We start from the raw sequence: 23,377 nt of genomic DNA, 5'->3' as shown, positions 1-23,377 counted from the left end.
TATATAAACAACAAAATAAAGTTTGAACAAGTGCATAGTGCCCGTAGTGGACCAAGCCCTTATGGAACTTAAATTTTCTGTTCATATGTTTGACATCGGGTGACTTAGCAGTTGTCCTTTTACATAACAGCAGATCAGAGTGTGTCCTGGCTTGGTTTGTCCTGTCAGTTGTGTGTGTGTAGCACTTAAAGATCCTCAGTTTACTGGCTGGACTTTAAGAAGACACACTCACCTCCACACGCATGACTGGCATTTGAATTTAGATGAGAAAAATGATTCTGTCTGTTTGATCTGTGTATGATCCAGACCTGATGAAGGGTGAGCTATCCTGGGCTGCACACACACACACACACACACACACACACACACACACACACATGCACACAGAGTCCAAACTCTCCCTGTGAGTGGATCAGAAAGGCGCTTTGAAATTGAACTAATTCAGCAATTACTGAGCAGGAAGCTCCCAGCGCTGATATGTGAGCAGCATTACAGACTGCTGCTGAATAAAGTAATATATCCAGAGTAAGAGTTCAGTGTGTGTGTGTGTGTGTGTGTATGTATCCATGCTTATTAAAACTGCACACACTCATGCCCATTACTGGAGAAGGGGTGGGTGTATGTGTGCGAAGGAGGGAGTTGGATCTTCAAACTGGTGACAGGATCTTTGCGGTATCTGACTGTAGCACTAACCTCCTGCTTACTGCCTTATCTGATTTTTTAACAACCTTTAGGTATTCATACAGGATGAATGTATTCATGAGGCTCCATCACTTGCTGGCTCTCTGAGGATCTGTGCATCAAAGCTCCCTTGTGCCCTTGGAAAAGAACTTTGTTTTAGCTAAATTAATCACATTGGCAACTGTCTGAAAATCCCATTTACGCCTCATAATAAAAACTGCACTTATTATGCTGCTCTCACATTCGGTCCTAATGAAACTATTCCCTGTATTGCCTTACTGTGGCTGGTTGAGTTTTTCTGTCAGCTGTTTGTTTGCCTGCAAATTTGTCTCTGTAATTACAGGAGAAAGCTTTGCAGTTGGTTGCTTAAGTAGAATCACACCTTGTTTCCCGTCTAGATAAAGTATAGTGGCTTCACAGTCGTGAGTATTACCACCACAAGCAAAAAGTGTTGGGTTTTTTCTAACAAGTCAGTAAGATGATGGTGAAATAAAAATGTTCATTAAACCTGGGGTAGGCAGTTTTAATTTGGTGTCATTGGGTAAACATCCTACAAAAAAACTTTGAGCATATTTTCTGCACCTCCTCTCGGCTCTTTTAGGCTTTAGAGAATCTGGTAGGAGAAGTTGGCCAATCACAGGTCATTTCAGAGAGATGGCGTTCCTATTGGCTGCTCCAAAAATGCAGATGTATGTGCACATCTCTTTGATGAAAGCCTGATTCAGTGGTGGAGAAACCTGCAGAGAAAAATTGCTATTTCAGAGTTGGCAACAACTGTCTATACTGCAAAGCAACCCAAAGACGGAAGATAGATGTATCAAAGAGAGTCCGACAATAAAGAAATTGTATTAATATCAGCAAAGCATTTCAGAGACGAGAGAAGCCCTAGCCTTCTGCTTATCCAGGGTCAGCAACCTTTGCTATCAAAAGAGACATTTTTTTCTACTCTGCAGTGGGCTATTTATCATTATGTGGTACTTAAACTTTGTAGCGTTAGTAGTGAAAGCAAACAATTCTGTCCACTCACTATGAAATTCACTATTTTCCTCCAAGACATTTTCTTTTTTGAATTTGGAATCAATAGCTAGCCTCACTAAGGAGATTCAGGACTAGCTATCACTGTTGAGATTCTGACATTCTAACATTAGCTAGCTCGAATCGCAGTGCGTTCTCCACCTCACTCCTTGCCACTGTAGACCACCTTGCTTTGAGCAGCATCTCCAGATACAGGAACACATTCAGCAGCTGCAGCAACCTAAATTCAGCTAGCACAAACCCCAGCTCTTGGGGACTGGACAGCCCTGACTCTCTGCTGAATTAGCAAACTTTCTGTTGCTGCCGTCACCAAGTTTAGATGCGACACTGCCAATGGTAACCAGCCTGCTGTTACATCTGGTGGTGGGGGGTTTGTGCTGGCCAAATTTGAGCTGTTACAGCTAACCAAAAGTACATCTCTTGGGCTGCTGCCTGCTCCCCTCCAGGCAAGGGACTGTGGCTTGTCTAGCTAGCTGATTCTTGTCTAATTTGTGGTCTGATTGAAGATGATCAAGAGTTTGTAATGGAATAAGATTAAATAAATCAGTGTATGGGAAACATTAGGTTACTGTGTGAAACCGTAGTGGGCTGGTGAAAGGTGCTAGATCAGAGAGGGAAGAGCTGAAGGAAAAGGGTAGGTGTATTTTCAAATTCTGCCTACTCTGCCTACCCCAGCTCTAAACAACAGATTTTTGGACATCTTCTAATTCTTTATTCCATTTCAAGTTATAATAGCCAATTTTTGACACCCCCTGCATTTTTTCAGCAATAGCCATTCAACTTACTTACATTCTGTAATTACCTCTTAATGTAGTAGTTTTTGTTGTGATTGGCAAAGTCCAACTTGCCTGTGCAGGACTGTAATTGCACACCCACTCCAGGGATTCTCAGAAAACAATGCTTGCGTGTACTGAACCCAAAGTGGAACAGCCTGTGCATGCATGCATTTTGTGACAATATACAGCATTGAATATTCATGACTTCAGTTCTGCCATGATGGATGACACTGTTGACTGTCTTCTTTTGTGTTCTTTAAACAGTATGTGATGGATCCTTTTGGCTGCGTTGTAAACCGATACATAAGTTGATTCCTTCTGTTTCATTTCAGGACTGTTTACTGCCCCCAGTGGTTGGCACATGTGTCATTTTAAACCGAACTCTAGGACCATGTATTATTAAAACACATCTTCCCTTACAACCAGTTTGCAAAAAGGACTGAAATCTCTTTCAGAAGCTTTATAATCCAGCCATGAACTGCAGTGTTTTTTGGACACTTCTGGTGACTTTGGAGACAGACTGTAAAATAAAACCATTATGATAAATCCAACATTGTAAACAGCCTCCAAAGGCTAACAAATTCTCATGCTTCTGCATTGGAAAGCCGCATCACCAGCAAAGCTACGTGGTTACTGATGCCACATTGTCACCACAGCAACCCATGCAGATAGGTTGGTAGCTTCAAATCCGATCTCATTATTTGCAAATAACAGTGCTGACAGTCCATCTTAAAGATCTGATTTGAGAATCTGAGATTGCAGATTGGCCTGCAATCTGAACATAGCCAATGTGTCCCAACTACCTATGCAGGTTTATCCAATCGGATTATAATTTGTCCTCAGGGTGTTTTTAGTGCAAAAGCACCTGTACTTTCATATGGTCAAGCACTATACGATTGTAATCCGATACCCAAAAGGACATTTTTGGAAAGTGTAGAGGGACCCCAAGATAAGGCATTCTAAAAAAAGGTAAATGATTTCTAATACAACAAAAGTCCCTATCACCCTAATGTAAATGACCATAGTGTAGTAGCATTTCAAGTCTGACGTCTATCACAGCAAGTCTTTGGATTAATTCTCAAGTTCTTTATCTCAGGTCCAAGTGGTCACAATGCCAAGCCAAGGTTTAGGTTTAATAGCAACTAACTGCAGCCCTCACTTTTCTCTTTGGTTGGTGTTGTAAAATGAACCAGGGTTGCCTTATAAGAAATTGTTAATGGTCAAGATGCAACCTGTCTCTGTAAGTTGGCCATTAAAATGGAACTGTATTTCTACATTTTACTTTCAGAGCTGTTTTAATAACATTTTTACATGAGTGAGGCCATGCCCTCCAAATGAATAGGCCTGGTAATGAAATATTCAAGTCTTTCAACTCTCAGTCAGGGCTTTTAGAGGTGAAGAATTTTCCCACACAAAACTGACCTTCGCAAATTCCGTATACCTTGGCTCATTGTACAATTCATTATATATCTCTGTCTATTATTTGCACAGTCCTCCCAGACTGTTCTCAAGGTTTGGCTCAGATGAAGTGAATCACATGTGAAAGTCTCAACAAGTCTGTCCCAGAATGTGCTGATCACACCCAGCCTCCTCAGTAAGACTCAGTAAGCTTTGTCAGGAAATTAACGAGCAATTTGACCGTCTCTCTGTAACGTATCATCTCACAGCTCTACTTATTAAGAATGTCTATTACATCATAAATGTGTTGACAAATGAGTGTGAGAACTCAGAGCAGTAATCCATCCTCTGTTTTCTTCCTCTGTTTTAATCTTTTCTTAATCCCCTGTATGTATGTAGTGAGGCTTATGGCAGGCCAGTGTAGCATTCTAATGATGCAGCTAATGAAGGCATAGATCATAGCAATTCTTCACTATCCTGATACGTTCTTCACTTTAACTCTCTATCTCTGTGTGTTCTGTCTCTGCAGCATCTCTTCTGAAAGGCCTGAAGCATGCAAATATTGTGCTCCTCCATGACATCATCCACACCAAGGAAACCCTGACTCTGGTCTTTGAATATGTGGTAAGTCTGCATACACTTAACTCACCCACGTGAACCCTTTACGGGCGGATGGTAGAGGTCTGAAATTAGGTTGAGGATCTGTTTTTAGTGCTTGTGTGTGTCCTTAGGTTGACTGTTTTGACCTCAGTGTCTGCTTGCTGATTGAGTTTCAGTTTTTAATACTGTGCTCACAGAAACATGAGCTGTGGATATTTTGATGAGCATACTTTTGTTTGTAAGGCACCTAAAGAATGTTAAAGCAGCCTGAACTTTTTCCACCTTAGGATGGCAGCCAGCGGCACCAGAGGCTGGTGTGTCTGTGCTCAGTACAGGAAGCCAGGAAGACATTTCGCTGGAAGGTCACTGTTGTAGTACCTAAATTATTCTATAAAGTATTTAAATATTCAATTGATGTACTTAGGGCCTATAGAAAAGTTTCCTGCTAGAACATAATGTTGAGTGCTGTCTACAGATGGCACCAAGTGAAGTATAGCAGGGATACAGACAACCATTAGCGCTGGAAGTAATCAAGCTATATTTGAAACTTCAAGGTATTTTTGTAATTTGATCAGTGTCAGATATTTTAAGCACTATCAAATTTTGAACCCAAGGTTAGTTTAATCCAATTCACTCTGAGCATGTAATTGTGCCTTTACATGTTTTGGCCCAAACACCCAAAAACACCTTCTGGCTTTGGAGGGTCCATCACATGATGCCATGGCACCTGGAAAGGTGCTTTTTTTTCATAGGCTTACATTGCTTACATTGTGAAAGAGACATCAGTAAATCAGTGGGTATTTTTTTGAGGTACATCAACAATCATTGCAAACACTTAAATAGCCAACATTTAATTTATTATATCCTAAAGCACACAACCTCACAAAAATATGTGAAATGACCAGAACCTCTCGCCATTCCATAACGTGGTGGTGGCACGTAATATGCTAAATCAAGAGGTGATGGAACAGTTGGGTTTAGGCACCAAAACATTCCTATGATCAGCATGCCAAAGACTCGCTCCCTCAAAACTTGGAACACCTGGGGCACCATTCTGTAACCAACTTCACATTCCCCATTTATTGTGACCATCCCAACCTGTGTACACACCTGTGTAGTAATGATGCTGCTTAATCAGCCTCTTGATATGTCACACCTGTCAGGTGGATTATCTTGGAAAAGAAGTGCTCGCTCACACGAATTTCAACAAATTATATATAGAGAGAAATATATGTATTGAATGCTTGAAAAAAGTCTGAGATCTATCTGTAGTTATGTATAAATATATACATATATATACATACCATTGTTAGTTTTGTCACCTTCTACCTATGCCAATCCTCGATGCCTATTTGCAGTTTCACATAGATTGACCACGTCAGTGAGTAGAAAACCGTGGGACAGACAGAATGAGTGACTGACAGAATGACACACTGACAGTTTCCGTGATTATGTACATGACTTAGTCATACCAAAAAAAACAAAAAAAACCCCAACAACATTCGGCCACAGGGGGAGCCACAGCGATCGGTCGCATTTTAGCCATTTTTAAGCATTTTTCTGTTGTTATAGCGCCACCCAGTTGCCAATTAGAGTTAAATTTCTCCAGTCACCTTGAGGCGTCCTGTTCTACATATCTACCAAGTTTAGTAAAAATCAATATGGCGGTTATGCCTAGATAATAAATTAGCTCTCTAGCGCCCCCATTTTGTTTGATGGGGTCAATAATGGAGGGGTCCCCTCAGATTATGTGTGGTCATATGCCTACAAAGTTGCATGGTGATCGGTGAAACCCTTGAGATGTTATACACCTTTATGTGATGAGCCACGCCCTCCGCAATATTCATTGCCTTATAGAAGCTCAGTTTAAGTAAGTTTTCCAACTTATGCCAAGAGAAAACTTTAGATATTGGTCCCTAGATTATGTTCACTGAGTTTCATGCAGATCGGTCAAACTTCGTAGGAAGAGATCGATTTTAAGTGTTTTTCAAAAAATTCAAAATGGTGGAAGTTATGGGTTCTTGATGCAAATTTGTTCCTCATGAGGAGAGGCATCTCTGTGCAAAATTTCATGAGATATGCCCATTTAAAGTTTGCAATTTCAGTCGGTTACTATAGCGCCCCCCTTTGGCCAATTGATGTAATATCGCTTCATTCGTATCCTGCCATGACACTCTACCACTGTACCAAATTTCACATGGATTGACCAAGTCAGTGAGGAGACAAATGTGGAACAGACACATGGACAGACACACCCACAGACAGAGTTTTCATCATTATATAGTAAGATAAATATATATAGATGTGATACAATATACTGATGCACATACATGTATGTATATATGTGTGTTTCCGCCTTGTCTCCCAAGCAAAGATGGTTACAGATCTAGCTAATCTAACTTAATATAATGCCACTGACAGCCAGTCCTTATGTAAATGCATTTATGTTAAAAATAGATGTTGCCCCAATTATTACCAGGTTTTAGAACTCTCAAGTATAGATATACTTGGCCCCAAACATTTAGGATGACTCAAAGTTTTGCAGCGAGCACCACAGCTCCTGCTGACCACCACACTGCTTGTATTGTTAGCTAAGTAAATTACTAGTACTAATACTACTTAACTGCTAAGTAAACTAATCAAGTAACAGTCTTAAAATGTGGCATCTTCAGTGATCTCCACCAGTCATATGATTCTCATCACCCTTGATGTATCTGTGGAGAGTCTCTTGCCTCCCGCCTTCTGTAACTGCCAAGTTCTTTGAGAGCAGGGAGCCCAGACCAAAGCTTTAATTCACCCTTGCAGAAACATTTGGGTGACATCACAATCTCTGCATCTGTTTTTATCTGTAGTCTGTGACAGTAACAGCAGAAACTAGTCCACAGTGTCCCAGCAAGCAAAGGCAGCATGAAACTTTTTCAGATGTTTCAACCCTTTAAAGTGCTGCTGTTGTAAAAACTGCATGTGAACCTCTAGTTTTCCTCCTGAGATGAAGATCCCGTTCAAATCACCGAAAGTCAAAACAATAATATTGAATCATTGCCTGGGCCCAGGGGCACAAAAACTTCAGCAGGGCATCTTTGCCGGTTAATATTAAAAACATTATACAAACAATATTGAAAGTTCTGAGCAGTCCAGATCCTCTGTTATCCCTCTGCATGTGTGCCCACTGACAACCACTGATGGTCACATTGATATTCAGGTCAATCTTTGATCATGAAATGCTGAGCGAGGCCAAATCTCTCAACCAGAACAAGCTTAGTCAGCTCTCCACCACTTCTCCATTTAATGAGACTGAAAACTGTGTGATGCCCTCTTTTGGTAGATATAAGACATGTCAAAGGTCCAGCTTCTGAAGGAGATCTGGTTGAGTGGAGCTCAGCAGGTCATGTTTGAATAAAGAATGAGAGCAGAGGTGGGAGGTCAGTTAACTCTTCTCATAAGAGCCTCTCTGATTATTCATATCTTTGACTTAATTTATGAATTTAGCCTGGTGGCTAATGGTTCTTTATTTGACTGAAATGTTAAATTCCAAGCTGTGCAAATGTGGGACTGCTGGTTTCACGCTGATCCATCATCTCGGGTTCAGAGCCGCAGCACTGTTTTCCATACAGAGGACTTTCCAACCACAAAAATCAGTTCACTGTTCTCCTCTGAGCGCTAATGATGATTGACAGGATGAGGGTGACATACATAGGGAGAGGGGACAGGGAAAACAATGAAATGTATTACCGAGAGATGAAGGAGAAAGAGTAAGACGGACAGGAACGTCCGTGCTGGAGCATGTGTCTGAATTATTCAGCAGAGAAGGCTCGGCTGGTGCGGGCAGCAGTGGGAGATTGTTGAGATTGTAAATATCAGCGTGATTGGAGAGCTGTCGCCTCCTCCATCCTCAATTTGCTAACAAAACACAGAGGTGAGGGGCAGGCCAGCGTAACCCCCGCATGGATGTCATATGAGTCAGTAGATGGAGGAGTTGCTGATAGAGAAAACATCAGCTCAGTTTTTTAACAAATCACCTCAGGTGGTAAATACCTCTATAAAACCAACCACATTTCTTACATTTCTTGATGTCAGAAAGAAAATGTACTATATAGCCAAATGTATGTAGACACCCGTGTCCAATAAGAGCAGTTGATTTGTATGCCTCTGCACCGGTCATAGCCATAGTTGGATGTATTATTTTTTTGGGAGATACGTCTGTCCATCCATACATCCGTTCATCTGTACTTCCGTACTTTGCTTTCTCCATTCCACTCCTGTGAATGTGGCATCTCAAGAATGCCTTGAGGGAATTTCTTCAAATTTGGCACAAATGTCCAACTGGACTCAACAATGAACTGATAAGATTTTGGTGGTCATAGGGAATTTCAACCTCTGTCCACCAGGACTCGAGGACGAGCTGATTCAACCCAGTCTCACTCTGAAGTCATCGAAATACGGCGCTTGGGCAGTGACTTGCAGCATCACACACGATGAAAAAGCTGTGCTTTAATGTTGGCATGATACAGGGCCTGTTGCTGTTAAAGTTTAACCCAACAAGGGGGACACACAGTGGAACAAGAATGAAAGTTAAGGTCCAACACTGACTTTCACTCAGGAGAGCAATGTTCGCAATGATAAAGCCAAACCCTGTTCTTTTGTCTTAAACCCAACCATGTGCGTTTGTTGTTGAAGGAAAAATAAAAGTAAATTCCCGGTATTGTACTGACGTAGTGCATTTATTTTGAAAGAAACCTTATGTAAATGGTACATTTTCTGTGAAAATGGAAATGTATTTTGAAGGATGAGAATACATGCAACAGGCTTAAGTTTCCATTGCGTCCCAGGACGTCAACAGCCAATGCACCTATGTACCTTGTATGCCATATCTGGACGTGGAAAGTCTGTGACGTGTCGACATGTCGATATGTGACGAGGTTGGAGTGAGAACGTGTAGGCTGATAAGATTCTGGTGATCAAAGATCAAAGGTCACTGTGACCTCACAAAACACACTTTTGGTTGTGACTCAAGAATTCATACACTAATTATGATAAACTTTCTCACAAATGTTTAATTGGATAAAATACCGACGTGATGACATGTTATGTCTAAAAGGTTAAAGGACAATTTCACTGTGACATCATAATGTTCTGCAAAACACTTTTCTGACCATTATTCGATGTCGTATCTCTGGAACAGAGGGGGAGGAATTTGGTCAGAGACTGAACTGGTGACAATAATCTTGAAACTGTGCTGTTGTGGCTACATATGACTCTGGACAGACATAGATGTAAACTGCAGCTACAACTTTACTGGTTCATGGAGGCATTTAACCGTGTTGTGGTAATTGTAGTTTACATTTGGAAACATCACCTAGAGATGTGTTCAGTTATGGACTATGCTGCCTCCCAAGCTTTAAGAATTTCTCATTGTTCAAGTTCTTTATTATAATGTGTACCACAATTACAGATAGCACTTGTTGGCAATAAAAATCTCCTCATGTTACAACTCTAACTTTGTGCTCTTTTACTTTAATTTCACAGCACACCGACCTGTGTCAGTACATGGACAAACACCCTGGGGGTCTCCATCCAGACAATGTGAAGGTACAGTATGCATAAAATGCTGGTCACCAGAAATGTAGTTTAATGAGCACATCATCTTAATGCTAATAAAGTGTGGATAAAGAAACAGACGGGGTTTTGCTAATAGGAACAGATTCGGTGGATGACATAATAAGTACATGTTAAGTCCTTATTAGCAACAGTGTACAGGTGCCAGGAAACAAATTAGTGAAATCCAACAAAGGGGCAGGAGTTAAATGGGGTGTTGTAGTTTATAAGCGCATTTTAACCCCCAAGCCCTGGGGGTATTCATCTTTTCATCAAACACTCTATTGTTATTACCTCCATCATTGTCCTTGCACTCATTGCAGCCAAGCAGCATCCCATATTCTTCAATGCTCTATGCTTGTGTTATTTCACCATATACTTTTATAAACAATACATTTTTCTGAGAGAGGTCAACCCCAGCCCCTCTCTCAAACTGGCTGGGCACTGGAATGCCTCCCAGTTCACCAGAATGAACTCTGTGCAAAGCGAAAAACTGGGGGCAATTCACAAATCAACTCTCCCTGTTCCTTATAGAAAGGAATGAGGAGTGAAGTCTGGCACCACCTTTTGGTCTTTAGTTTTACAGTGGTATGAGCTGACACAAAGACCAGCAGTGGTATGTGGAAAGCCAGCAGTAATGTGTCTGTGAAAGAGGGGCTGATTAAGAATAAGAATAAGGAGATTCGCTTCTTTAGCACACATTTCAGCTACTGATGTCATAAGTCTCATCATAGGTTAAGAGAACGTTATTTGGTGAATATCAGTTCAACACTGACATCCATCAGCTTCTGGATACTTACTCCAGCTGCTGACAGAGACCTGAAGACACTTGCAATAGTGGCTAGTCCACACGTGCACGGACAAGGTTGGAATTCTAGCTTAGGACTTGAAACTCAAAGTTTAGGACTTCACTTGGAACTTGTCTGTCCTGACTTGGGACTTGATTTGGGGCTTTAGTGCACTTTAGTGACTTGAGACTTCCTTGTGACCTCCATAACAAACACTTTGTTCCAACTCTGACAGACTGTTCCTCTCGCTCACTGATGTTTGTGAGACAATGTTAGTAACATGAATAAACAGGTAGAAAGAAGTGATGATGGAGTGAATGAGGCCATGTGATGTTTGTGTTGGTGGGGGTGTTAGGATGTTCCCTCACGCAGGAAGGTGACGGTTCAGGCTGCAAGTGTTATGTAACAGCTCGTACCTTTTGCCACTGAGGATTTACATAAGTAATATGCGTTTCTCCTGCTGACAGCAGCCTCGTTGAGATTCAAATGAATAATTTAGGATTATTCCGAGAGAGCAGAGCAAGGTGTTGCTCAGCTCCCGCTGACTTTGTTACTTATTGGTGAGACGCCTGAGTTGTGGTTTCTAATCTGTTGATAGGGCTTATGGCTTTGTCCCTGTGCAGTCATGTGATGGAGGCTGCTCTGGAGCTACCCAGCATGAATACAATCGTTGTAATAATCTGCCACAATAAGAATGGCATCTCTTTTCTTTTGGTATTCTTTAGTAAAGGGTACCATTAACCTTTAAAATGATATATGGGCTTTTGGATATCTCTGTCATTTCTCAAGGTGTGCACTGAATTTAATTTGAAATTAGGTGTTGGGCTGGTTGTTTTGTGCTGTCAGTTTCAGCACTGAATATGTACATCCACTTAGATCATCAATCAATGTGGCCAAGGATCGACATGTGTTTATATGACATGACACACACCAGTAACTTGTAATGGACATGCCCAATACATATGTTTGAAACACAGGTAGGAATTTCAGCAACACTGGATTTAACTAACTCTCAGTAATCCATTTGCACAGTTCACCAGCTGTCGAGGTTCTGTTGTCACAGTTACTTCTTACTCCCACAATAACCCAAAGTAAGCTGTAGAATTGGATACCCTCTAAAATGGCTAATAAGCCTAATGTGATAGTAGTGCATTAGAAAGTTAAACAAACTGCATGATGGGAGAGGGAGGAGCAGACATCAGGGAGGAGGTCTTATGAGATCTGGCAGCTGACAGGAAAACAAGCCCAGTAAAATGGCTACCAAGAGATTTGTGAGCTTGTGTGTTCTTGAGGAAGGAAGGTCTCATGCATTCGTATTGAATTCTCTTACTCTGATTGACTTACCATTACCAAGCTCTTTGTGACATTTTTTTGTTACTGACACTATTACTGTTAGTAGATTAAAAGCTGTTTCCCACCAGTGTGATGCAGAAATGTGGTGTGGGAATACAGAAAATCTGCATGACAACTATTCACATCAGGTCCGGTGTGAATTTCCATGTTGCTGTGTTCCATTATCTACATATTTTGTGAAGAAGGCTTCTTGATAATCCACTCCACACAACAAAAATCTATCCAGACTAAGCGGCAACCTCCAGGGCCAAAAAACAAAGCCAACAAGGAAGGCTGGCTCCAGGAGCCAGTCAATCCCCATAGACCCCCATGTTAAAATGTACAACTTTACAGCAGGAAAATTAACAAGTTCACAGCCTGGAACAAAACAAGTTTTGGTCTCTATAGCTAATGTCCTTGTTCATGAATTTTTACATAACTCTCTTGTTTACAGTTTATTCAGGCTCAAAGCCAATAAGCATCCTTGGCTTCTCAGTCAGACCCAGCCTCACTCCCCCACAGCGTCAGCCTCTTGCACAGATGTGGTCATTTCTGGCTCCAAAGAAACAAGATGGTGAGGGCTGATATGCTGAAACCAATGGGTGATGTCACAGTAGCCACACCCATAATTTTTTTCAGTCTATGATCGAGACTGAGAATGTCTAAGGGGCTAATGTGAACTACACAATACATAATCAGACCCAGATTCAGTCAGAACCACTTTAAGGAAGGAAACTTAATTTCCATTTCCAGTATTGTATTTGGCGGCATGGCTCTGTTCTGGAGCTTCTCTGCCTTTTATGGGTCTTACACAGAAAGCCTCTTCCACGTGCCTACGTGGTAAGCCTAAGGCAGGGAGAGCGCACCTCCCTGCCCTTCCATGTGCCTACATGGAAAGCCTAAGGCAGGGAGAGCAGCAGCAAAGATCCCCTGGGAACAGAACAGAGCAGCATCAATGACAAACAGAAATGACATTGATAAGTCAGACACAGCATTAAAAAGAGGGGCTGGGGTGGAGGCGGGTTGCAAAGCAGCTTGCAGAGGAAACAGCAACAGCAGACAGGCCAGAGCAGTTTAAATAGGGCGCCCTGAATGATATTTGCCAATTGGTTGCATAGAAAGAAATCATGTGACTTATCAGCTGACTCCCTTCATCAGTCAGCTGATCCATCAGTTAATTGGGCTGTTTGAGATCAGCTGATGTAGATGGGATGTGAGCTGAGCTTGACATCGTATCCTGCCTGAACCACCGCTCAATATTTGATGCCACTGTTAGCTGTTGTCGCTCGCCCTGTTCCGAGACCTGCATACTGTTAACAGCTGCTGGGTGATCTCAAGCCATAAATTATCCTTTGTTTGGCTGTTGAGGTAGTTGTTGCAGTGTTTGGTGTACAATGTTGGGTGTTAAGAGGCAATTTGGCAGCAACCTAGCTATGACCTGGACGTATGAGATCAGCTGGAACAGAGGATTTCATTGGTCAAAAGATATATTGCCACAGGCAGTAATCTGCTGAAATTGAGGTCCTATGAATGTTTTTTTACCCCACACAAATGTTCTGCAGGGGTGTGCAACATTCATGAGAACCTACAAAATTACTTGATGAAAATCAGAGCTTTGTGTGAAACTGCTTTCAGTAAAGATTTTTATTCATTTTACATAGTGTGACTTGTAACATACTTGTTACAAGATGCTTTAAAAACAATTGCATCAGATGGTAATAACAATCATTTAACTTACCCAGTGTATTGCAGTTGATCTCGTCCTCTGCTCAGAGGGTAAAGAGCCTCGACATTGTCACCTCAGTTTGCAGACATTTTCGACTGCTGTTGAGTCACACACATAACACGTCGTCAAAAGCCACATCCATCCTGTTGATGGTCCTGTCCAGCTGGCTGTCCCTGTTAGACAGACATCAACTTGACGCTGTTACTACCTCCAGTGCTATCTCAAAGGCGAGACAACTCTATCTCATTCTGCAAATGTACCGTTTATAAAGATTGCCAAGGCAGAAAAAATGGTTTGATATCATCACCTTGGACAGGCTTTGTAAAAGAGGCTATAGTCATAATTATAAGGTATTTGACTATTTCTACTTACAGTAGGTATTTTTGACTTTTAATTGTTGTTTGTGGAGAAATAGTTTGAGCACCTAACTTTCCCTATAACCACAATTTCCTGTACTGATTAATCAAAAGAGCTACATGTCAATTAATGAGCTTTGGACAGGCTAGCTGTTTACCCCTGCTTCTAGTCTTCATGGTACGCTAGACTAACAATCCAGCTCTGTACTTAGCAGCATACAGACATGAGATTGATGTTGATCTTCTCATCTCACCTCGAAAAGAGAGAGAATACAGTTTCCCGAAATTTTGTGCTTTTCTTTTAATATGCACATATTATCAGTGTTGAGAATATGATCAAGTGTCACGAGGTCTATGGGTGCTTCAGTAATGTGAAATCAGCAAGGAGTCAATTTTGACCCGGTCACAAGCACCATGAAGTCAGTTAATGTATGTTATTAGTGTGTTTTATGACTGACTGTGTGAAAGTGCAGTCACTCAACCTCATTCCTATTTACTAATCAGAAACATAGATGCTATTAGTTCCTCCACTGCTACTAGATCAAATTAGCATTTAGAGACACACACACTCAGACACTCACTGCTAATGTAATTATCGGTCAGGAACTAGAGAGCTGTGTGTGTGTGTGTGTGTGTGTGTGTGTGTGTGTGTGTTCCTGCAGGTTAAAATTGAAATTGCACTGAAGTTTCTGCCTGAATCAGATGATCCAGTGTAAAATCTATTGCAAACTGCCTTGTTGTGCAGCACCATTAAGTCTTCTCATCTTATGTGCTTGACTGCAGTTTGGTAGCTGCGCTGCTGTAATTGAACCCAAGTGAGTATGACCTCATCCAGACTGCTGCTGAAGTGCTCTACTTATTAGATTATATGTAGTCAGCTGAAGGGCCGTGTCTCAATGATATCTCCATAGATCAGTGGGAAACTGACACCCAAAAACCACGTCTACCAGCCAAATAACAGCTAGCATTTGCTCTCATAATTACATTACAAGGGAAGCCACTGATAGAACATTAGTCATCAGTGCCATGTCAATATTAAGGGCAGGTCATCACAGCAAGCATCTGACACATCGTGATCCACAGTGGTGCCCCCAGAAATTTTACAAAGGGGTGGCCAGAGGGGGCCACTGAAAATCTCGGGGTGGCACACCAAAACCAAAAGCCTCAGCTGAATTTCAGGACCGCTTATCCTCTTTGGGGTTGCGGGGGGGCTGGAGCCTATCCCTGCTGACACTGGGCAAGAGGCGGGGTACAGGTCGCCAGACTATTGCAGGGCTGACACAGAGACAAACAACCATTCATGCTCACATTCACACCTACGGACAATTTAGAGTCACCAGTTAACCTAGTCCCCAATCTGCATGTCTTTGGACTGTGGGAGGAAGCCGGAGTACCCGGAGAGAACCCACGCTGACACGGGGAGAACATGCAAACTCCGCACACAAGGGCTTGAACCAGGAACCCTCTTGCTGTGAGGTGACAGTGCTAACCACCACACCACCGTGCCACCCCTGCTGGAGTATAGTTAAGTTAATATGGAGAATTAAGGAATGGCATATTGTTATACTTTGGTGTCTCATGCTACAGTTAATGTTATTAATCATCTGATGTGCATTGACTAATACTGGCACAGTTAACATTTTGAGTTCCACAACAATCCTGTTTTAACATGTTATGTGTTTAGTGATGCATTGTTCTTGAGATAGGCTGGTTGTCATTTTCCTTAAAAAGACAAATATAAAGCTTTACCCTGCTGGCACCAGATGTCAAATTGACGTCAGAAGGTCGCTGGACTCATAACTTGGACAGACATTAAATTAAATTAAGAAATTCAAAATTGAAAACCTGTTTACCATATTGTGCTATTTTCTGCCATTTGTTGATCCACCTGAGGTGATTTGAGTTGAGTTATGCTTGCAGCACTGTTGTTGAGGGAAGAGGCCCTCATGAAACAATGGCAACAATACTGACATGTTTGCCACAACTAAAGTCCCCTATAAAGTCTGAGGAAGGCATTCCATAGAGGATATATTCAGATTTTCATTTAACTGATGAGCCTCTTGACTGCACTTGTTTTTAGTGGTGGTTTCTAGAGTGGTGGTTTGCTGAGTGTTGTAGATGGCATGTGGCTTGTGGTACACAAAGCATTATAAACATACATCTGCCAACAGCATCAATAAGCAGAAGGAAGTATGCATCTACTCATGGAAGAGAGGTTCGTGCTCATTGCAGCGCAAGATATAAACATCAATCATATCCTCCTTGGCTTAGCTATAGCATTAGCTAGCTCAGTAGTGCTGGGTGAGCTAGCATAGATGCTTGTATTCTGCGTGGTGATACAGTTGGTAAATGTAGTTTGGTAGAAAGAATATAGACACAACAAGGTCTGTGGATTATCTTAAGTAATCGTCATGATTTCTGGAAAGAGACATTACTGTTAAGTTCTTCAAATGTATATTTTTGGCGCTTTGAGCACCACAAGCTGAGTGCAGTCTAGTTCCATTATATTGGAGAAAAGGCAGACATCTTGACGGCTGATATATATTCTTCATTTGGGGGGAAGTGTCCCTTTAAGGCTAAAAAAGAAGTATGTTTTGGGGTATTTCTGCTTGATTGACAGGCATCTCGTTCTATCACAGTGAGCTGTAGTGGTTACCCCTGGCCTGTCTCCACCCTCAGTTTTGACCAAATACAGATTTTTTTCGCTTCATTGAATGCCAATATACCAACAAGCAGGAAAAAAATTCAGACCTCAAAACATGTCTGTAGAAAGCTTTAAGTGACATGAAAGACACTTTGTCCATGTTCTCTGGTGTTTGTAGTGGTGTTTCAGTTTGTTCTGTATTTACACAAAGAGGCCCTGCAGAGCTACACAGCTGCTCATTAAAACATCAGCCAAAGACAACTCTGGCCATATCTGGAACTTTAACGTCCTCAGTGGCCAGTGGCACAGTGCAGGTTGATGCTTTCTCTTGATTCAGCCCATTAAGGACAACACTGTACAGATGCTTAGTGGAAAAGATAAGGGCTCTTTCCATGCCTGCTGGCAGATGGCAGACCCTTTTCACTCCATTTAACACTCAGTCATTTTAGCTCTCCCTCGCCGATTTCACCACTTTTACCCATTTCAGCAAAACACTGCTTTGGAGACATGTAAATGAAGCCAGACATTTGTGTGTTGAGTCCTTGTCAGTGTTGAATTAGTCTGTCCCGTGATGATTTGAACTTAAATTCATTATTGATACAGTTTGAATTTAAACATAGAGGATTTACATTTCACAGGACAAAATGGATAATGATGTCAGTGGGTCTGTTGATCATTTTAGTGATGTTGTCTCTTTGGTCTGTCAGTCTAATATCCAGTTTATGACCATAATTTTCAACAAGCAAAGGTGGAAGTAGCGTTATGCGTAGGACAGAGATCAGGTTGGATGGTTGGACATTCAAAGCATGAGACTTTGACATGGGAGGTGGTTTCCCACCAACAGTTAACATGGCTTCTTTTTGACAATGACTTCAATTTTTTTCTAAACCTTAACCAAATACTGTTTTTTCAGGACTGTATCACTTTTTGCCAGACTGAAATATATACAGCAGGGTCAGCATTCAACCATGGGCCAGTTTTTTCAGCACTGCTTACTCCAACTTAGTTTTACAGTACAGGCGCTGCAGAGATGCAGGCCTGTATGTGGTCAATTGTTGTTTGTATTGGATATTGCATCAGCACTGGTGATAGCCATGGCTGGAGGCATTATGTTTTTGGGTTGTCCAACTGTCTGTGTATCCATTGCATTTGCATAAATGTGAAACCTCAAGAACACCTTGAGGGAATTTCTTCAGATTTGACAACATTCATTCGGACTTAACGATAAACTCGTTAGATTTTAGAGGTCAAAAGTCAAAGGTCACTGCGACCTTGCGTCTCTCTCATTCTCGTGAATGTGATCTCAAGAACACCTTTAGAAAATGTATTCAAATTTGGCACAAATGTCAACTTGGACTCAACAATAAACTAGTCAGGTTTGATGATCACAGGTCAAGGTCACTGTGACCTTGAGTCCATCCCATTCCTATGAACTCAATATCTCAAGATCACCTCAAGGGATTTTTTTTTCAAACGTGGCACAAACGTCCACTTGGACTTTAGGATGAACCGAGTAGGATTTGGTGGTTGAAGGTCACCAGGATCTCACAAAACGTGTTTTTGGACATAACTGGAGAATTTATATGCTAAATATGACAAGATTTCACACAAAAGGCTTGAGTAATGGAAACACTGCAGTGTATGTTCTCTCTGTTTACTGGTTTGTATTGCTGCTAGTGGGACTCAAGACTTTAAGACCGCTTTAGTATGAACTTTAATCACTCAGTCTTCATGCTTGAGTATACTGAAGCTTGTTAGCTTATTGTGTATTCTTTATTAGCCTTACATTAAAACACAGTATCTGTCTTCTCCTCCTGTGTTCTGCACTACTTGTTTTACTTTTACTGTTTTTTCTCCCAGTGAATCTATATGAACTCCAGTGTACTGCTGTCACTTTGATACATCACCTCATGCTTTGCTGCACATTGAAGATCAGACAAAAGCACCAAATTCTGCTACATTGTACAGATAGATAACACAGAGACGATCCAATCCACACAGTTTTTCATATTGCTTATCTTGATCGAGAGTTCTGTTTGCCTCGGGTATGATGGCAATGAGTATTTCATCATTAGAAAAATGGTGTGTGTGTTTATTGGTGTGCTGTTGATGGATTGTTGTTTATGCGGTAGGGTCACTCCTCAGGTGATAGATTATGTTAATGGATGATTTCACTACAATCACAGTTTTTTTGTCCCGCAGTTATAAACCAATAATGCATCATGATTAAACAGACTCTCTCTTACACACGCACACACACACTGCAGGGTTTCCTCTTTAATGAAAGAACTATACATTCTGATTTACAATGTGCATTATCAGCTCGTTTTACTGTAGCAGGCTTTCTGTGAAACAACACGACTTCTTGTTAGCTATATCAGCTGAGAGTGCATTTTCAGACTTCAGGGTTCCTTTTTCCTTTAGATAATGTTAGGTGAAGAAAGGCCATTGGAGTATTTCCAACAATTAGATGAGCATTAAATTCTCCTGATACTATACAAACAATAAGACACCACAAGACTTGAAGGAAGCCAAGTCCCAGAGCGCATTGCAGTAGGAAACATCCAATCACTGACCTTAAAATTGCATTGCTATGCAGCTAATGATAGGGTGAAGTTAAGACATTAATGGGGCACTCCACTGATTTTAAATACAGAGATCGGTTTACTCTTCCTGAGGATTACTAATCAGCCTGTGAAAACAGTGGAGGACCTCTGGACGAGCTCTGCCAAGGCTTGGAGGGAACAAATTTTTAACAGAAAACCTGTGATGCAAACTGGAGGTGTGGATTTGGTTTTCAGTGTGTTCTCCATGGCAACAGTGAAATATATTCACAAGCACTGTAGTATTTACTCACATCAGACATCACAAACACGTGAAAATGACTTGAATTATTCATAAAGGTTGGCCCTGACGTAACCCTGTACTATCAATGAATCATCAAGTAGATTTATGTGTTTTTTTGTTGAGGAATATTCAAGTTATTATTATAATCAAACTACCACCATTCCTGAAGTGGCAATTTAATCATGAACAATGATGCTGTGAAAGATTTCACTTTATGAAGACCTGAATATGTTCCATGTCTGAATACATCAATTCAAATACCATGAAAAAAACAGTTAGATGTGATTTAGAGTTTTTTTTTTAACACTGTAAGTATTATTGGATTTTGGCCCAGTTTTCATACACAACATTGTCTTGCTTCTTTTTCACCAGGTGTATTAAAGACTGTTCATTTTTATGGCAAACTTACTGGGCTGTGCTGTTATCAGCTGCCCAAAAGATTTCATTTTAGTCCACACTTTACCCTATTTAGCATGAATTAGAAGTATACACACACAACAAATTGTTTTTAAACACACTATTATGTAGTTGAACCCAATCTGCGATGTCTTGGTAAAAGACAATTTTCGTGGCACTTTCCAGGCAGAAAATGCAGCAATTTCTCAGAAAAAGAGAACCGCTTTTTGTGGCATTATCCTGGCAGGGTATACAGTGATCATGGCATTTTCCCTGCTTGATAAACAGTGACAGATCTCGACAGAACAGCCATGTTTGGTGCCTAAAAAGCTGCTGAAAACACAGCAGTGACTCTCTAAATCACAACCGGTTTTGCTGTTTGTTGGTCTCTAACAGTGGTCTGCAGCTTGGCATGCATCTCGCGTAGGTGGCACAGCATCCACCATTCCCTCCACCTCACATGGCAATGCCAGCTTATATACTACATCACTTAAGAAACGTTGATATGATATGTATAAAAGGTGCAAGGACATTGTATAAGCGTTCATTAATGTGCAGTTTTAACAGTCAAGTCAGTTTTATTTATATGGCGCAATATCACAAAAAACAATTTTGCCTTTAGGCACTTTGCGAGCTGTACAGCATGTAACCCTCCATCCTTTGACCCTCAGTTCAACCTATTTATATGGGTGCCTACAGGAGGACTTCTAGTTGTTGAAAATACCTTAACAAACACTTACAATTACTTACAACTACATTATAGTGTGTTATAAAGCATTTATTGTATACATATATATATATGAAATCTGATATAATGCACAAAAAGATGAAAAAAAAAAGAGTCAGAATTCCACTTTTACAGTCTGTGTTTAATCGGAGTGCAACAAAAAAGCATGGGTTGCATGTTTGCAGTTGCTTTTGATAATAATACTAATTCTAATAAATGTAATTCAGCTCAGCTCATTTTATACAATGGGTGTAGCTCAAAGTGCTTCAAAAAACAAGCCAGATTAAAACAAGGGCAATGAGTTAGGTAAAGGCAATGCAGAATGTATATGTTTTCAATTGGCTTTAAAAAATGTTCACAGCCTGCATCTTTTATGGCCTTGGGTGAAAAATGCCATAATTAAATAAAAAGGACTGAGTTGCTGATTTTCTTAATTGCGTTATAGTTTGTATTAAAACACAGCAGCAGAGGATCTGAGAGTCTGTGAAGGATGATTTAACATGATCAAAATGTAACCCTCGCCCACAGACGAAATCATATTATTGAAAGCTGCAGAACAGGGTGACGCCTGGGTGCCCATCTCCACCAGACAGGATTTGGGCTCACCAGGTTTTCCAGTGCTGGGTACCTTCCATAGTTTAGCTATTTGTTTGGGACTTTACTTCACTCCATTCACTTCTGCAGGAGGAAATTCATCATAGTTCAGCACCAAAGCAGCAGACAGCAGATCCACCTTAAAAAGATGCAACTGTCTTTATATACAATTATTTGACAGCACTCTCTGTTGTTTATGTCTTTAACTTCTGTTTTGTTTTTTTGTTTTTTTAAAGATATGTTTTTTGGGCATTTTTGCCTTTAATGTAGAGGGGGGTGACATGCAGCAAAGGGCCACAGGCTGGACTGGAAACCAGGCCGCTGCGGCATCAGCCTTGTATATGGGGCGCCTGCTCTACCACTAAGCCACCGACGCCCCTTTAACTTCTGTTTTAACTTAATTAATGCAACTGGGCGTGCACTGCCTGCAGCCACTACAGTTTGACATACTCTGCACTCTTGTTCTCGAGCTCTCTCGTTAAGATCTGCCACGGTTGCTCTATAAGAAAAGCTTCTTAAAACAAACCGGACCTTGAGGGGAGATGTTTTTTTCAATTACTGTTTCCAAGGTGATGAATAAACTTTCAAAAGTGTCTTTTTTTTAATTTTTTCTCTTGTGTCATAACCCGTGTCAGAATCAGAGTGCTTTTAAACTGAATTATAACCACATTAACTTTGTCCTTGCCACCTCTCCTGTTGGTGATTTTTTTTCCCACCTTTTTTATCGTCACTTTTGTCCTCACTATTTGTCCCTGTCACTTTGTTCCATCTTTATTTCAGCTCACTCCCATGGTTAATTGGTGCGGTCACACCTTTAACTGCAGGGTTCCTTTTAGTACATTTTCCCAGATGGACATCTCATAGTCGCTTATTACAGTCTGGTGAGCTTGTCTGGCAAGCAGATGTCTGAAGGGTCAACAAGCCAAATGCTCACCACTGAGTGACCACACTGAGCCTGTTTGACTTGCAAGAATATTGATGTAAACCTCCTTTTCGTTTGAGGTGAACAGGAGCGTAAATCTACGCTCAGCGTAGGGTTTATTATTATCACCAAAACAGTCGGTCTGAATAGCCTCTTCATACTGCTCTCAGCACTTCACTTTTCCTCCAATATTAGAATGCAAATGGGACTGAGCTGTTTCAATCCAAGCCAAGCAGAAAGAGAAAAAAATCCTCTTTTAAGAAGGTTTGATGTTTGAATTGAAGAGCTGAAGAGAATCTTCTTTTTATTACCGTAGAGTTGCACTCCTAACAAGGCAAGGGCTTTTCAGAAGTGTATTTGATATACATGAGTAAGCACACATTTCCCATGCTAATTTTCTGCACCGCAGTTCATCTCTCACCCACCGAGTGCAGGAATAGTAAACTGTTGACCCGGTGACTCCAGATGCCAGACAGGGCCCGTCCCTGATTGGGCTCCACGGTGCTTCAATCAGCTTAATTGGCCGGGACTATAGTATCAGTGAGAGGAGAGAAATGAGAGGAGAAGGCAGGAATTGGGGAAAAAAACTCAACGCTGAATCGTGCACGCCTCATTATTTGTTGATTGACACTTGTGCGGGGGGGGGGTAGAAGAACTGCCAGATCTCAAATGGAAAACAAAACAAGTTTGATGTGGCTCTGACTTTGGAGACACATTAGGATTTTGTTGATTTTCATTTTTGAAAGCTTATACTAACAGCAGCGGATACACTTTATGCAGTATGCATATATTATAAGATAAACTTGTTTTGTGGATGCAGTTTGGGTTTATGAGCTCTGTAGGCAGGTGGATGAGCTGTGTTTAATTTCGGCAGTAAGATAATTGGCTGTAAAAATGTAAATCTCAATGCAATTTCATCTTTATTCATGTGACATATCAGCAAAAGTGCAGTCCTGCATT

The 23,377-nt window shown here is 41.1% G+C and overlaps 1 protein-coding gene across 3 annotated transcripts in view; it reads left to right on the top strand.

The window, feature by feature from the left end:
• The window catches only part of cdk14 (cyclin-dependent kinase 14), a 278,138-nt gene that overhangs the window by 108,049 nt on the left and 146,712 nt on the right, over window positions 1-23,377 (top strand). For all 3 annotated transcript variants that reach the window (XM_049584038.1, XM_049584040.1, XM_049584039.1), the window contains 2 exons: window positions 4,420-4,514; window positions 10,017-10,079. In XM_049584038.1, the coding sequence (XP_049439995.1) occupies window positions 4,420-4,514; window positions 10,017-10,079 (158 nt within the window). The remainder of the gene's footprint in view (window positions 1-4,419; window positions 4,515-10,016; window positions 10,080-23,377) is intronic.

This window comes from Epinephelus fuscoguttatus, linkage group LG8 (genome assembly GCF_011397635.1).
Source record: "Epinephelus fuscoguttatus linkage group LG8, E.fuscoguttatus.final_Chr_v1".
NCBI classification, from domain to species: Eukaryota; Metazoa; Chordata; class Actinopteri; order Perciformes; family Serranidae; genus Epinephelus; species Epinephelus fuscoguttatus.
Note: the sequence above shows the minus strand (reverse complement) of the source record. Positions and strands in the feature narration are given on the sequence as shown.